The 12,789-nt window shown below is 45.0% G+C and overlaps 1 protein-coding gene across 17 annotated transcripts in view; it reads right to left on the bottom strand.

Annotated features, from left to right (window-relative positions):
* CUX1 (cut like homeobox 1) overlaps positions 1-12,789 on the bottom strand; it is a 351,459-nt gene that overhangs the window by 274,006 nt on the left and 64,664 nt on the right. For 15 of the 17 annotated variants that reach the window (XM_084881495.1, XM_084881496.1, XM_084881501.1 and 12 more), the window contains exon 2: positions 4-114. The exons of the other annotated variants lie outside the window; for them this stretch is intronic. In XM_084881495.1, the coding sequence (XP_084737621.1) occupies positions 4-114 (111 nt within the window). The remainder of the gene's footprint in view (positions 1-3; positions 115-12,789) is intronic. 17 annotated transcript variants of the gene reach the window in all.

Genomic DNA, 12,789 nt, shown 5'->3' with positions numbered 1-12,789 from the left:
CACCTCTGGAGTGTTCTTCTTGAACTCTCGGCTCTGCTCAATGAGCCGCTTTCTAGACTGCTCGCTTTCATCTTGCCGGTTTGCCAATACTGTTGCGGTGGCATCGAGTTCCCTCTGTCAAGAGAGACAAAAAAAGGGGGAAAGACAAGATTATAATTGCAGTTTGTACCAGAGGGGATCATATTTGCATTTGACCAGAACACTGAGGACAGCCCCCGGTGCTCCATGGACTGTCAACTCCTCAACAGAGTGACGCTGGGGGCTGTGGACAGGGAAAGAGACGCGATCACATGGTTCCCTTCCCATCCAGCCTCATGCGCTACTCTCTCGGCTTTGATGTGTATATGGACACCATCTCACAAATTGCTGTTTCTGTAATAGTACAAACAGATACTTTTTCTGTCTTTTTGCTAAAACCAGGCCAATCCCAAAGGGCATCCCTCCCTGGAGTCACTCGCTTCTTCTGTTCTTAACAAGTGTTTCTTCTTGTCATGTCTCTGTGCTCGGTCCTTTGGATTCGTTTTGCACTTCTCATCAGGGCATTCAGTTTGGCTATCCTTCAACAGTGTGGATCCGAATCTTTTGTAATGATGCCTCATTGCTTTAATTCAACAAATATTTATTGTGGGGCTTACTACAGGTTAGCCATCATTGAACCTGTTACTTGTTTTCAAGAGGTAAATTCCAAGACTAATGATTTCTGATATCTTATAAACATTCAGAAATGAGGCTTATTTCACTGGTACTGGGACTCTGAGAAACACCAGGTATGGGTTCCCTGTAAGACGACCTGTCAAAGGCTAAGGGCTATGGGCTCTGCTCCACGCAACAAACTGATACTCAAAGCATCAGAGAAGCTGTGCCCTGACCTCAGTAATTCTGGGAGCAGCCACCAAAAGGATCAGTTTCAAACAAGCTTACAGCAGATGGGCCCAGACAGCAGGAGCTCAAGGATACGTTCCCATAGCCACTGAGAGGCCCATTTTAAAGACACACACTAGCACATTCTGCTTAGGATTACAGTGGCTGTCCCAAGTGGCTTCTCAATGGTCTGGACTATTCCCCCCAGGAGCAGGCACAATAGAACAAGGACCCCATCAAAGGCTGAAAGGCAAGTAAAATAAAAACGAAAATCCATCCAGAGCCATCCAGGAAGCAGGTGAGAGTTTCTCCACCTACCCTCCACCCACCTCATGGAGTTCCACCTGCTTTCCTTTTTGGTGGAAATACTGAAGTAGTCTGTAAGCCCTGCTGGTGAACACTTCACTCGTACCACTACGGGTGGGCCACTGCCAGACGAGATGACAGAGTGCTGGAACAAACATCCAGTGTGCTGTCGACTTGGAAACTGGACAGTTTAAAGGGGGGGCGGGGACTGGAGGGGGAGAGAATCCCACACCACACTCTTCCCTTTAGTGATTCTGGCATTACAGCAAATCTTGGGCAAACAAGTCCAAAAGAATAACGTGGGCTAGAATTCAAGAACAGATGTCAAAGCTACTGCAGCAAAGAGGGAAACACTGCACATTTTGATAGACCACATTTGAAACACATCCCAGTCAAGTGAAGGCAGAAAAAAAGAGCAACCGAAAGCAATGTGGTAACGCAGGGATGGAGATAGAGAAGAGAGAGCAATCGCAGATAAGCAGAAGGCTCTTCAAAAATATAAACAATCTGGTAAGGAGGAGGACTTAGACATCTATATTTAAGCAGCAGCAGCAGAAGTTATAAAGGGAGACTTCAAGAAGGGGGAAAGAAGCCAATATTGAAATATGACAAAAAAAGTAAAGTTGATGTTTCGTTCCAATCACACACGGATGCAGAAAACTTACAGAAAAACAGAGAGCCCTTGACTGCTTTCAACGAGGACCCTACTTTCAGAGCTGAGGGGGGGTAGAGGGCACAAAATCAGCAGTGTTTGGTGACTTTTGTGGCCCAAAGCTGGGTGCTGCAGGCTCACTAGAGGGAAGAGCTTGGAGACAGCGGGATTGGGGGTGGGTGCTTTGGAAGAGCACACTATCTGTGAGACCCTCTAATCCCCGAGGCTCCCCAAAAGCCTTCTAGGCAGATCCATTAGAGAGACAGACAGAAAGGCTGAGCTTGGGACAGGTCACTTGATGAAAGGCAAAACCACCTTTACCACAGGACTGAGGGCTGGTGAGCCTGAGGAGACCTGCTGTTGGCAGTTGGAGACCCCCGAGGGCCTGCCACACTCGTGCAGACATATGCAGGTCCACGTGAGAAACCAAAGGGGGGTCTCCTGATACAATACCGTGCTGCCACCCACCACCAAGAAAACAGACTGGCACAGCGAGGAGAAAAGACTGAACAGTCAGAGATTGCGGGGTGGTAGGGGGGGGCGCGAACGGCTGTCACCTCCCCAAGTATGGTTGGTCAGATTTCAGCCTCACAATCTTTACAATCTTTGATTGAATCCCTTAAAATAGCACCACTGAACCCTTCTAAAGGACACCAAGGCTGTCCCAGGCTGCGGGGACAACACAAGGGAGGAGAAAGTTACTAAACATAAGCCAGATACTGTTTTATTATCTACCCAGCCTGCCTACACTCCAAGTGTCAAATGTAATGACACATTAACAAGGGAATTTAATGTGTTTAAGGGGGATGGCCCAAAATACAGAACCCTTAGCCCCTGAGTCACTGGTCACAAGTGAGATCGAATGTAGAGTCCCCACAGGCATTAAAAACTTGCGAGGAGAAAAATCCAAAAAACTGAAAACCAACCTAAATACCCAACAATAGCAAACTGGCATATCTACTCAGGGTTATTCTGCAATGGTTAAACAAGAAAAAAATACAGTACTACATGCACTATAAAGATGGAGTGATCTTTAAGATATATTTAAGTGAAAAGAGCAATGTGCAAAACTAATGCTAACACTATTTAAGAGAGTTTCTATACATATGCTTACCTACGTTTCAACTATCTCTAGAAAGGTTCAGGAGACCACTGTAACTGTCCTTGGCTTTGAGGAGCCACCAGGAGGAGGGACTTGCTCTTCAATATATATCTTTTGGCTATTTTGCCATGTGCATGGATTACCTAATAGGAAAAACTGCAGTGTATCTTAATCTTTTTAAAGTACTACTAATGTGAAAATATACGCATATGATAATAGAAACATATTTTACATAATGCACCCCATATATGAGTTCATGGTCTGCGGGTCCACCTGCCTAGGGGTGGCAATGGCCTCCTGACTCACTCTGGTGATGCAGAAAGTAAGGCAAGCACATCCTCTGTCAAAACAACAGCTGTTTCTTGCCCAACGCACTGCACACTGGCCAGTCCCAGGGCTTATGAATGAGGAGGAGGTGGCCAGACTTCCCAGAGGAAGGAAAGACGAGGTTGTCCCCTCAGAACTATTTAGAACTCTCCTCCTGCTGGAAACACTGACAGCCCCAGATCTGAGGCGATGAGGAGCTGGCAGGGCTGGGAACAAACCCACGGGCTCTGAACACAGAGGCCCTTCCAACTAGGCTGAAAGAGCTGGAGGAAGTCCTGGGAAAGCATCTTGCAAGAGTGGCACCTGGAGAAGCTGTGGGGTTTTCTAAGTGACCAAGAGATGGCTAATGTCAGGCGGCGACAACGTCCAGGGAAAGACCTCTGGCTGTGGGACCAAGGGTTCAGTGCATCTGACTCTCTGAAACGAGGGTACTGCAGAAGAGCTGTGGATGGCTGCAATCATTTTTTCCTCTGGATTATAACTTCTGGCATGCTTTTTCTCCATTTCTGACTGATCCTAAAAGGACCAAGCTCCTAATATTTAAAGTTTCTTTCTGCCTGAACCCCAGCCTCTCAGCCAAGGATTAAAGAATTTACTAAACATAAACAATAAACAGCAACCACAAACCTGTCTAAAAGAAACTGTGGGGAAAATATTTCCCAAATAAAACAAGTCCCACTTTTGTGAGACTCTCTTCTTAGGCCCCAGGCCAGGCCTGTGGAGGAGGCCCTTGTCCCTGGGCACCCTGGCCTGACAGAGAAATCACCGGGCCAACTGTATCAGCAATGCAAGTACTGTCTTTTTATGGTCGCTAATTTTAAACCAAAAAGTTCATCTGGTGTTTCTTTAGTGTCTACCTGCTAAACTAATCAAACAGCAATCCTATGTAAGAATTTTAAATGGCTTTATTAGTGAAACAAAGAATACTTGTGCAAAAAGGAAAATACCAACCGCAGTGTCTGTGTTTCTGCACCAGGTAGTCATCATGACATTTTCTATTTTATTTCCAGCAACAGAATCATTTGGACAAATGAGAGCTGCTCTGACTAGAAAGGAGTGAAGGGCCCAAGCCCACCTAACATCAGCCTCCTTCTTGTCATACCCATCCCAGCCCCCTACACTGAATATCTCATAACCCTCAGGCAGTGGCCTCAGAGAATCCTGGCTTGAAATCCAGGCTCCATCTCTGCTGTAACCTGTGTAGTTTTGGTCAAATAACATTGCCTCTCTGGAGATAATTACAACAATGCATGTCAAGTGCTCCATCAAGGTAACTTTTTCTGTACTATATCAGAGCCATGCACTTGATTTAGGCCTCAATTCATTCTGCCACCAGCACCCCCAATTAGGCTGGAGGCACCTGGGCTGCACAGATGAATTGGAACCTGACCCTGAACTGACCTCCAGGTACCCACAGTCCAGCCGAAGAAACTAGGCAGGCAAGAAAGAGTGACAAGAGAGAGGGACCAGGCTGGTGGAACAAAAGCAGAAGTAGAGGTAGAAAAGGAAGAACATACTGCCAGCAAGAAAGCTCTTAGAGATTTTGTGAAAGATGTCCATCTTGCCTTGGACCTGTGGGTAAGACTGGCTCAGTCCCCATCACCCTCCTCCTCCTCTCTATGTGGGCTCATTGAGTACACGGCACAATACCTGGGGAGTAGGTGCTGTTTTAGGCCCAGATCAGGATTTAAAAGAACCAGGAACCTGTTCAGGTCCCCCGAGGGTATGGGTGGGAATGGGGGAGGAGCACATGACAGGAAAGTGCCATCGGTAAGCAGAGGCCAGCCTTGCTTGGGCATGGAAGTAGTGACAGGGACTGCTAGGAGGCAGGCTAGTATTAGAAATGTAAAAGCCACTCCCCAGACATGTCCCCAAACAGTGATCAGGACAGCCACTGTGAGTACACAGATCTACATGCATAAGTAATGTGCTTACACACAGGCTCTCTCTGGAAGACTCCACAAATAAAAGATGCTGCTGCCATTCCCTATCCTACGGAGGAAAATGAACAGGTGGGGGCCTGGGACGAGGTGCTTTCACGGTTTATCTATTTGTACATTTTTAATTTTGAGCATGAAATGTAATGACTACTCCTACAAAGTAAATATTTATATATTAAAATATATTTTTCCTCTATAACAAGACAACATGGGTTGTGAAGGGCTGATAAGGATCTATGAACGCCTCATTTCCAGAAAGGTCCTCCTACATGATACTACAGGAAGGACAGTGTTCTGTTCATGGGTGACAATGATCTCTATTTAAAGGAGAACCCTGCAGAATTCCCAAAGTCAATGTTCATGCTTTCACTTACTTTAAAGAGAACCAAATCTGACCACATATTTCCCCAGACACTTAATCCTTCCCACTTTTCCACTCACACACTGTGATTCAGGACCAGGTAATGCAAAACTCTGAATTATGGCTACCATGTTGTCATGTGATGGCAGTCACATGAGCCAGCAGTGAGCATTTCCACTCAGGAAGCTGTAGTTTCCACAGAATTAGGCGGATCTCCAACAGGGACCATAGTGGACAAATGGCAAAGATGGAACAGATGGAACAGAGGGAGAGACCCACCCGCACCGCCCTGAACTGTGAGCTTCCCACCCTCCCTGCATGCAGCCCAGGATAATCTCAACAGAAGGCAAGGAGGGGAACAAGCAAATTGAATGGAGGAAAGCAGCACTGACTAAAGGCAGGAGGTATTGGAATAGGTTCAGGGAGCTTCAGGGAGTCCAGTCTGATGCAAGATTAAGGCATCCTTCATTCCCTCACGGGCATACATTACCACACAACTGTAAAGGTGACCAGATATACACATATACCCTGCGAGAAAGGGCACATGCCAGGACATAGCCCAAATCTGAGCTCGTCATTCTTACTCAAAAGTGTTTGGAGGCTTCCCAGAGGGCTTGGGATGAGACCACTGAGGGCCCCCAGGCTCCTACACGGGCACGTTGGTCTCCTCTAGTGTCCGCAGAAGGCTGGGCCTACTCCTTTCCCCAGACCCTCAGCACAGGCTGTTTCCTCTGCCTGAAAGCCTTTCCTTTCTCTCTTCAGTGAAACTGCCTGATCTCCACTCAAAATACCCCTCTCCTATCCCCTCATCCTCTACCCTGCCCAGAAGAGATTGGGAGTATGTGCCCCACTCCCTGCACTGTGCCTCTGGCAGAGAGCCTAGTTTGCAATTCTGCCTTTGTGTGGGTAGGTGCCTGGTTAACGTCCAGCCAGTGGGTTATAAGCTCTGGCAAGGCCTGTGTGTTGCTCACTACGGGATTCTCAGCACCTGATGTGCAGCTGGGGCACATCACAGGTGGGTAGTCAAAATTTGATAAATGAAAGAATAAGCTTTAAAAAAAAAAAAAGGCAAAATAAAGTAAACGCTATAACACAAGTCCCAAGAAAAAGTGCTAAAGGGCTCAAAGGAGAGAGATTGCTTCTCCTTGGGAGAAAATTAGAAGCAGCTTCATGAAAATAATAGCACCTCGAAGAAGAGCCTGCAGGCTGGCAGGGATATACTCTGGCAGAGGCACCAATATCCATTATAAGGAGAGAAGAGACACATTTAAGAACTCTGAAGGCTGGCAAGGCTTCCAGTAGGAAAGAGAGATGGCTGCGCAGAATAAAAATAAAAACGGGGGGCGGGGGAGAGGGGGCACTAACCCAAGCACTGAAGTCCTGGATGGCAGAGAATAGTCTGGAACAGTTCAGGGGGCTCTGGGGGGCTGAGGAGGAAGAGAAAAGGCTGGCAGAACTGGCTCTTGAAGGCAAGAATGGCTGAGGAAGAGGGAAGGAGAACCTGGAGGAGACCCACACCCCCCTCTCACTCCTCCTCAAAGGATCCTGGGTACTTTTATAAGAATTAGAAGTCTATGGCTAAGAGGGGCTCCTCCCTGCTTAGGAGCCCTTGGAAGTGGTATCCGATTGGAGATCTAACAGTTCAATGGGAGAGAGAAAGGAAAGGCTTTGAGGCAGAGGAAACAGCCTGTGCTGAGGGTCTGAAGGGAAGACGTAGGCCCAGCCTTCTGTGGACACTAGAGGAGAAATAGCCGGGCAAACTCTCTAAGCAGCCTCGGAAGTAACTTTCATCACAGCTCTACTGTAAGAATTGGGGGAAGAGACACAGGAATAGGAAAAGTCCATTTCAACTGGGCTTTTAGGAAAACAGGGAGCAGCAGAGCATACATGAGGTTCGCTGTTGAAGTTGTTCCCCTGTTAGATGGGCCACTTCTGCTTCATTTCTGTGCCCCCAATCGCAGATACCAATAGGGGAAATTCAGGGAAGGAGTGCTTTTCCCAGAGCAGGGAAAATGAGGCTCCTGCGGTGCTGGCACAGAGCCCAACACACAGTAGGTGTTCAGTAAATGCTGGCTTAACTGGGTGGACAAGAAGTGACCTCTCTGGGTTAATCACTCCCTGTGGTTCTCTGACTCAGGGAACAAAAACATGGGTGTGTGCCGGAACCGGTTTGGCTCAGTGGATAGAGCATCGGCCTGAGGACTGAAAGGTTCCCAGGTTCGATTCCGGTCAAGGGCATGTACCTTAGTTGCAGGCACATCCCCAGTAGGGGGTGTGCAAGAGGCAGCTGATCGATGATTCTCTCATCGATGTTTCTAACTCTCTATCCCTCTCTCTTCCTCTCTGTAAAAAATCAATAAAATATATTAAAAAACAAAACCAAAAAACATGGGTGTGTGAGCAAGAGACTGCCTAGAGTTCAAGTTTCTAGTTGTCCAGGGGTTTAATCAGAAACCCTGTGCGTTTCAGCCTTGCTGAAATCTGTACAACACAACCAGCCATCTTCCCCTATCTTGGCAATTAGAGTGAAATGATAGGAACGCAACCACGTAACCTCCTGGCCAGATCTCACAGGACACAGAGCATAGTGGCTCTATGTCTAGCATGAAGGTGGGTCGTGTTCCCCAGGAGCCCAGAGAAAGGAGAGAATGTTTGGGACCAGGAATTGGGGGGGAGGGGGTGTGAAAGGCTACAGGACAGTGTGGAGGGAGACCCGTGTGCATATGGACTCTCACTACCTGTCAGCTCTGTAATCAGTACAGCGGCCTAACCTACAATGGGGACACAAATACATGACTCCTAGAGCTGTTATGAGGATTAGATAAGATCAAATGCTGGGGCCATGAGTGATGTTAGTTTCGTTTTCCTCTTGCTATTCAACCTGGCCTCACCTCCAATAAAGATTATTTTCTCATACCCATTTAACTCTTAAACCAGTGTGAGTCTAATATGCACTCAGTATTTTGTGATGCTGAAGGATGACTTGATATTAATATCCAATCTAGAAAATTCAAGTGAAACAATTACTCCAACATACACTTGCTCCCTGTTGGCCTTTCCAGCTAAAGGCTGCATCACTGGATGATGGTGCAGATAGAAAGGTACGGAGGTGGGGGCAGGTTTCTCAGTATATATATTTTTAAAAATATATTTTATTGATTTTGTACAGAGAGGAAGGGAGAGAGAGAGCTAGAAACGTCGATGAGAGAGAAACATCGACCAGCTGCCTCTTGCACACCCCTTACAGGGGAAGTGCCCCTGACCAGAATCGAACCTGGGACCTTTCAGTCTGCAGACCGACGCTCTACCACTGAGCCAAACCGGTTTCGGCTCTCAGTATATTTTTTAATACAATTTTGATTTTGGATCAAATGAAGGCATGCTCAGAAAATAAAACTGAATAAAAATAAACTGGCCTAACAAAAGCTAGAGCACTAAGTTTTCATACAGCCTTTTTGTGAATTCCTCAGTATTAAAGAAATTTCAAGATTTTGTTTTTGACTGATTTTCACCACACAGAAAACCCAATATGCAAAGACAAAAAATGCCAGATGTATCCAACAAGCACTGCACTACACATAGTACTTGCCAGACTCTCATTTCAACAGGGAGATGTGAGAGACGTGTCTGGGTGATGCATAATGGAGTATTGGGGGATAGAGACCGGTGTCACTGAGAGTAGGCACACACAGCCCAGGAAGAGGAAAAGGCGTCTTTTAACCCTATTGAAAGAATTCTACTTTACATATTAATTGAACCACATGAAATTGTTGACATCTGCCCAGTTCTGAGCTACAAAAATGTCTGCTCCCTAAGTAGCATTCTTTACTGCTCTGCCTGGATCACAAAACAAAACTAAATTTGCCTGCCAGCCACAGCCTTTCAGACCCTGCACGGCTCCAAATGGCAGGAGTGCCTCGCCCCTCTCTGATCTTGTACTTCTCCCAGGAGCCCAAAAGGTTCTTCCCCCTCTGATGAGCCCCCACCGTGCCCTCTGGGTTGGTCTTTGCTGTCTGTCTATCCTCCTTTGCCGGGGCTCTTTAGCTCTTTCTTCTGTCTTGTTCCTGGGTTGAAGTGGGAGCCTGTTGTCTTTTGCTTCTATTGTGTTCCCCCAGGCACAGCCTCCACTTTCCCCTGCAGGACCCACACTGGGGACCACGGAGAAGCTGCCGAGGTCTGACCCGTTGGTATTAATACCCTGTTTCCCCAAAAATAAGAAAGTGTCATATATTAATTTTTGCTCCCAAAGATGCACTAGGTCTTATTTTCAGGGGATATCTTATTTTTCCATGAAGAAGAATAGAGTACACATTTATTGTTAAATGAAAATAAAGGAAATTTATTACCTGTACATGGTACGGTAGTACGGTAGTTGTCAACACAAACCAGACAAACTGTGAATCCTACACTATCAAGAATTTACTCATTTATTCAATGACAATCATGTCATCATTTTCTGGAACATCATCATAACAATCCAATTCCTGAATTTCCTGGTGAATTTCTTGTGACTCCATTTCTTTCAGAATCAGTGGACCAAATCTCTCATGTTTAGCAATAGCATTAAGACAGAGCCTGGGAGGGGGGGCTTATTTTCGGGGGGATGCCTTATATTTCACTCAGAAGAAACCTGTAAGTAGGTCTTATTTTCAGAGGATGTCTTATTTTTGGGGAAATGCGGTAATCCTATGGGTCTCGGATGAACTTGGAAGAAAAGTGGCCACAGGAGCTTTGCTAGTCCCATGTCACAAATGAGGAAACAAAGGTTGGGCACATACATGACTTATCTGCTAACAAATGCCCAGGGAATAATAATATTGGGTCGGCAGCTAAGTAATTGCGGGTTTCACACATATATGGCTTCAGTTGAATTTTTAGGTTTGCAGACGTAGTACAAATGTAAAACACATTTTGTTATTTGATAGTTGGCTATTCAGCTGTTAATCAGTAAAAAAAGTTTTTTGATCTGTTTTGTAGTTTTCGTTTGGCGTTCGTTGAAAAATGGAAAATCAAAAGGAACATTTTCGTCATATTTTGCTTTTTTATTTCCTCAAAGGGAAAAACGCATCGCAAGCTCATAAAAAGTTATGTGCTGTTTATGGTGACGAAGCCTTAAAAGAACGGCAGTGTCAAAATTGGTTTGCCAAATTTCGTTCTGGTGATTTTTCACTCAAAGATGAAAGACGCTCTGGTCGTCCAGTTGAAGTTGATGACGCCCTAATCAAAGCAATAATCAATTCGGACTGTCACAGTACAACACGTGAGATTGCAGAGAAGCTTCATGTATCACATACATGCATTGAAAATCACTTAAAACAACTTGGCTATGTTCAAAAACTCGATACATGGGTTCCTCACGAACTGAAAGAATCACAGTTAATGCAACGCATTAGCAGCTGCGATTTGCTAAAGAAACGTAATGAAAATGATCCATTTTTAAAATGACTGATAACTGGCGATGAAAAATGGGTTGTTTACAACAATATCAAGCGAAAAAGATCGTGGAGCAGGCCAGGTGAACCAACTCAAACAACATCAAAAGCTGATATTCATCAAAAGAAGGTTTTGTTATCAGTTTGGTGGGATTACAAAGGAATTGTCTACTTTGAACTCTTACCACCCAACCGAACGATCAATTGTGATGTCTACATTGAACAACTAACGAAATTAAACAATGCAGTTGAAGAAAAGCGGCCCGAATTGACAAATCGAAAAGGTGTTGTATTCCATCATGACAATGCAAGGCCACACACATCTTTGGTCACTCGGCAAAAATTAATGGAGCTTGGTTGGGATGTTTTGCCACATCCACCATATAGTCCTGACCTTGCACCATCTGATTACTTTTTGTTTTGATCTTTACAAAACTCCTTGAATGGTAAAAATTTCAATAATGATGATGATGTCAAATCGTACCTGATTCAGTTTTTTGCTAATAAAAACCAGAAGTTTTTTGAACGTGGGATTATGATGCTGCCTGAAAGATGGCAAAAGGTCATTGATCAAAATGGGCAATACATTACAGAATAAAGTTATTTAGTTCCATGAAAAAATTTTTTTAAAAATCCGTAATTACTTAGTTGCCGACCCAATAGGTCCCTTGACTCCATGGTGCTTTTCATTCATATATACATTTTTTGACTTGAGAGAGGAAGGAAGAGAGAGATAGAAACATCGATGATGAGAATCATTGACTGGCTGCCTCCTACATGTCCCCTACTGGGGATCGAGCCAGAAACCCTGGCATGTGCCCTTGACTGGGAATCAAATCTGGGAACCTTCAGTCTGCAGGCTAATGCTCTATCCACTGAGCCAAACCAGCTAGGACTGTTTATCATTCTTCTTTATACTTAGTATACATTATGAGACAAATCTTAAAACGAAATGGGAACTTGTTAAAATTTTTACATGTTCGTGAAGGTTGATGCTAGGTGGGCAGTGGTCTATGACTTAAACATTCATTCTCTTGCCTCGCTCAATGGAACTGCTCCACTGCCCTGGCTGCAGGACAGGAGATGGATGCCAGAGAGAACAGATACCGGGTGTACCGATTAATAGTGCAGATTTTATCATCAAAGAAAACACAATAATTTCAAGAAGAACACCGAAAGTGCTTTATTCAAAGTAATATCCATCGCTAGCTACACATTTCCTCCATCTTTCAGGTAATTTGTGGATACCATCCCAATAGAACTTTTCTCGTTTTGAGGCAAACCATTCAGAGACCCAATTTCCCACTTCTTCGTATGTTTTGAAGTACTGCTCAGAAAGTGCATGTGCCATAGATTGGAACAAGTGGCAATCTGAAGGAGCAAGGTCTGGTGAATACAGCGGGTGGGTTAATACTACCCAGGCAAGAACATTTAACGTATCTTTAACTGGTTTTGAAGTGTGTGATGGTGCGTCATCCTGAAGCAAAATTACTTTGCCGTGTCTTCTGGCACATTCTGGTCGTTTTACCATCAAAGCGTGATTCAAATTGATTATTTGTTGTCGGTAGCGATCAGTATTAACTGTTTCACCTGGCTTTAGAAGCTCATAATACACTACACCTTCCTGATCCCACCAAAAACAGAGCATTGTCTTCTTTCTGAAGCGATTTGGCCTTGCAGTCGATGATGATTGTTGACCTGGATCAACCCATGATTTTGTGTCTTTGGGATTCTCAAAATAAATCCACTTTTCATTGCCAGTCACAATTTGATGCAAAAAAGACTTTCTTTTGTCCCATTGAAGCAAC

The sequence above is a fragment of the Pipistrellus hanaki genome, assembly GCF_964339955.1.
Source record: "Pipistrellus hanaki genome assembly, chromosome: 4".
Classification (NCBI taxonomy): Eukaryota; Metazoa; Chordata; class Mammalia; order Chiroptera; family Vespertilionidae; genus Pipistrellus; species Pipistrellus hanaki.
This window is presented reverse-complemented; position numbering and strand designations above follow the sequence as displayed.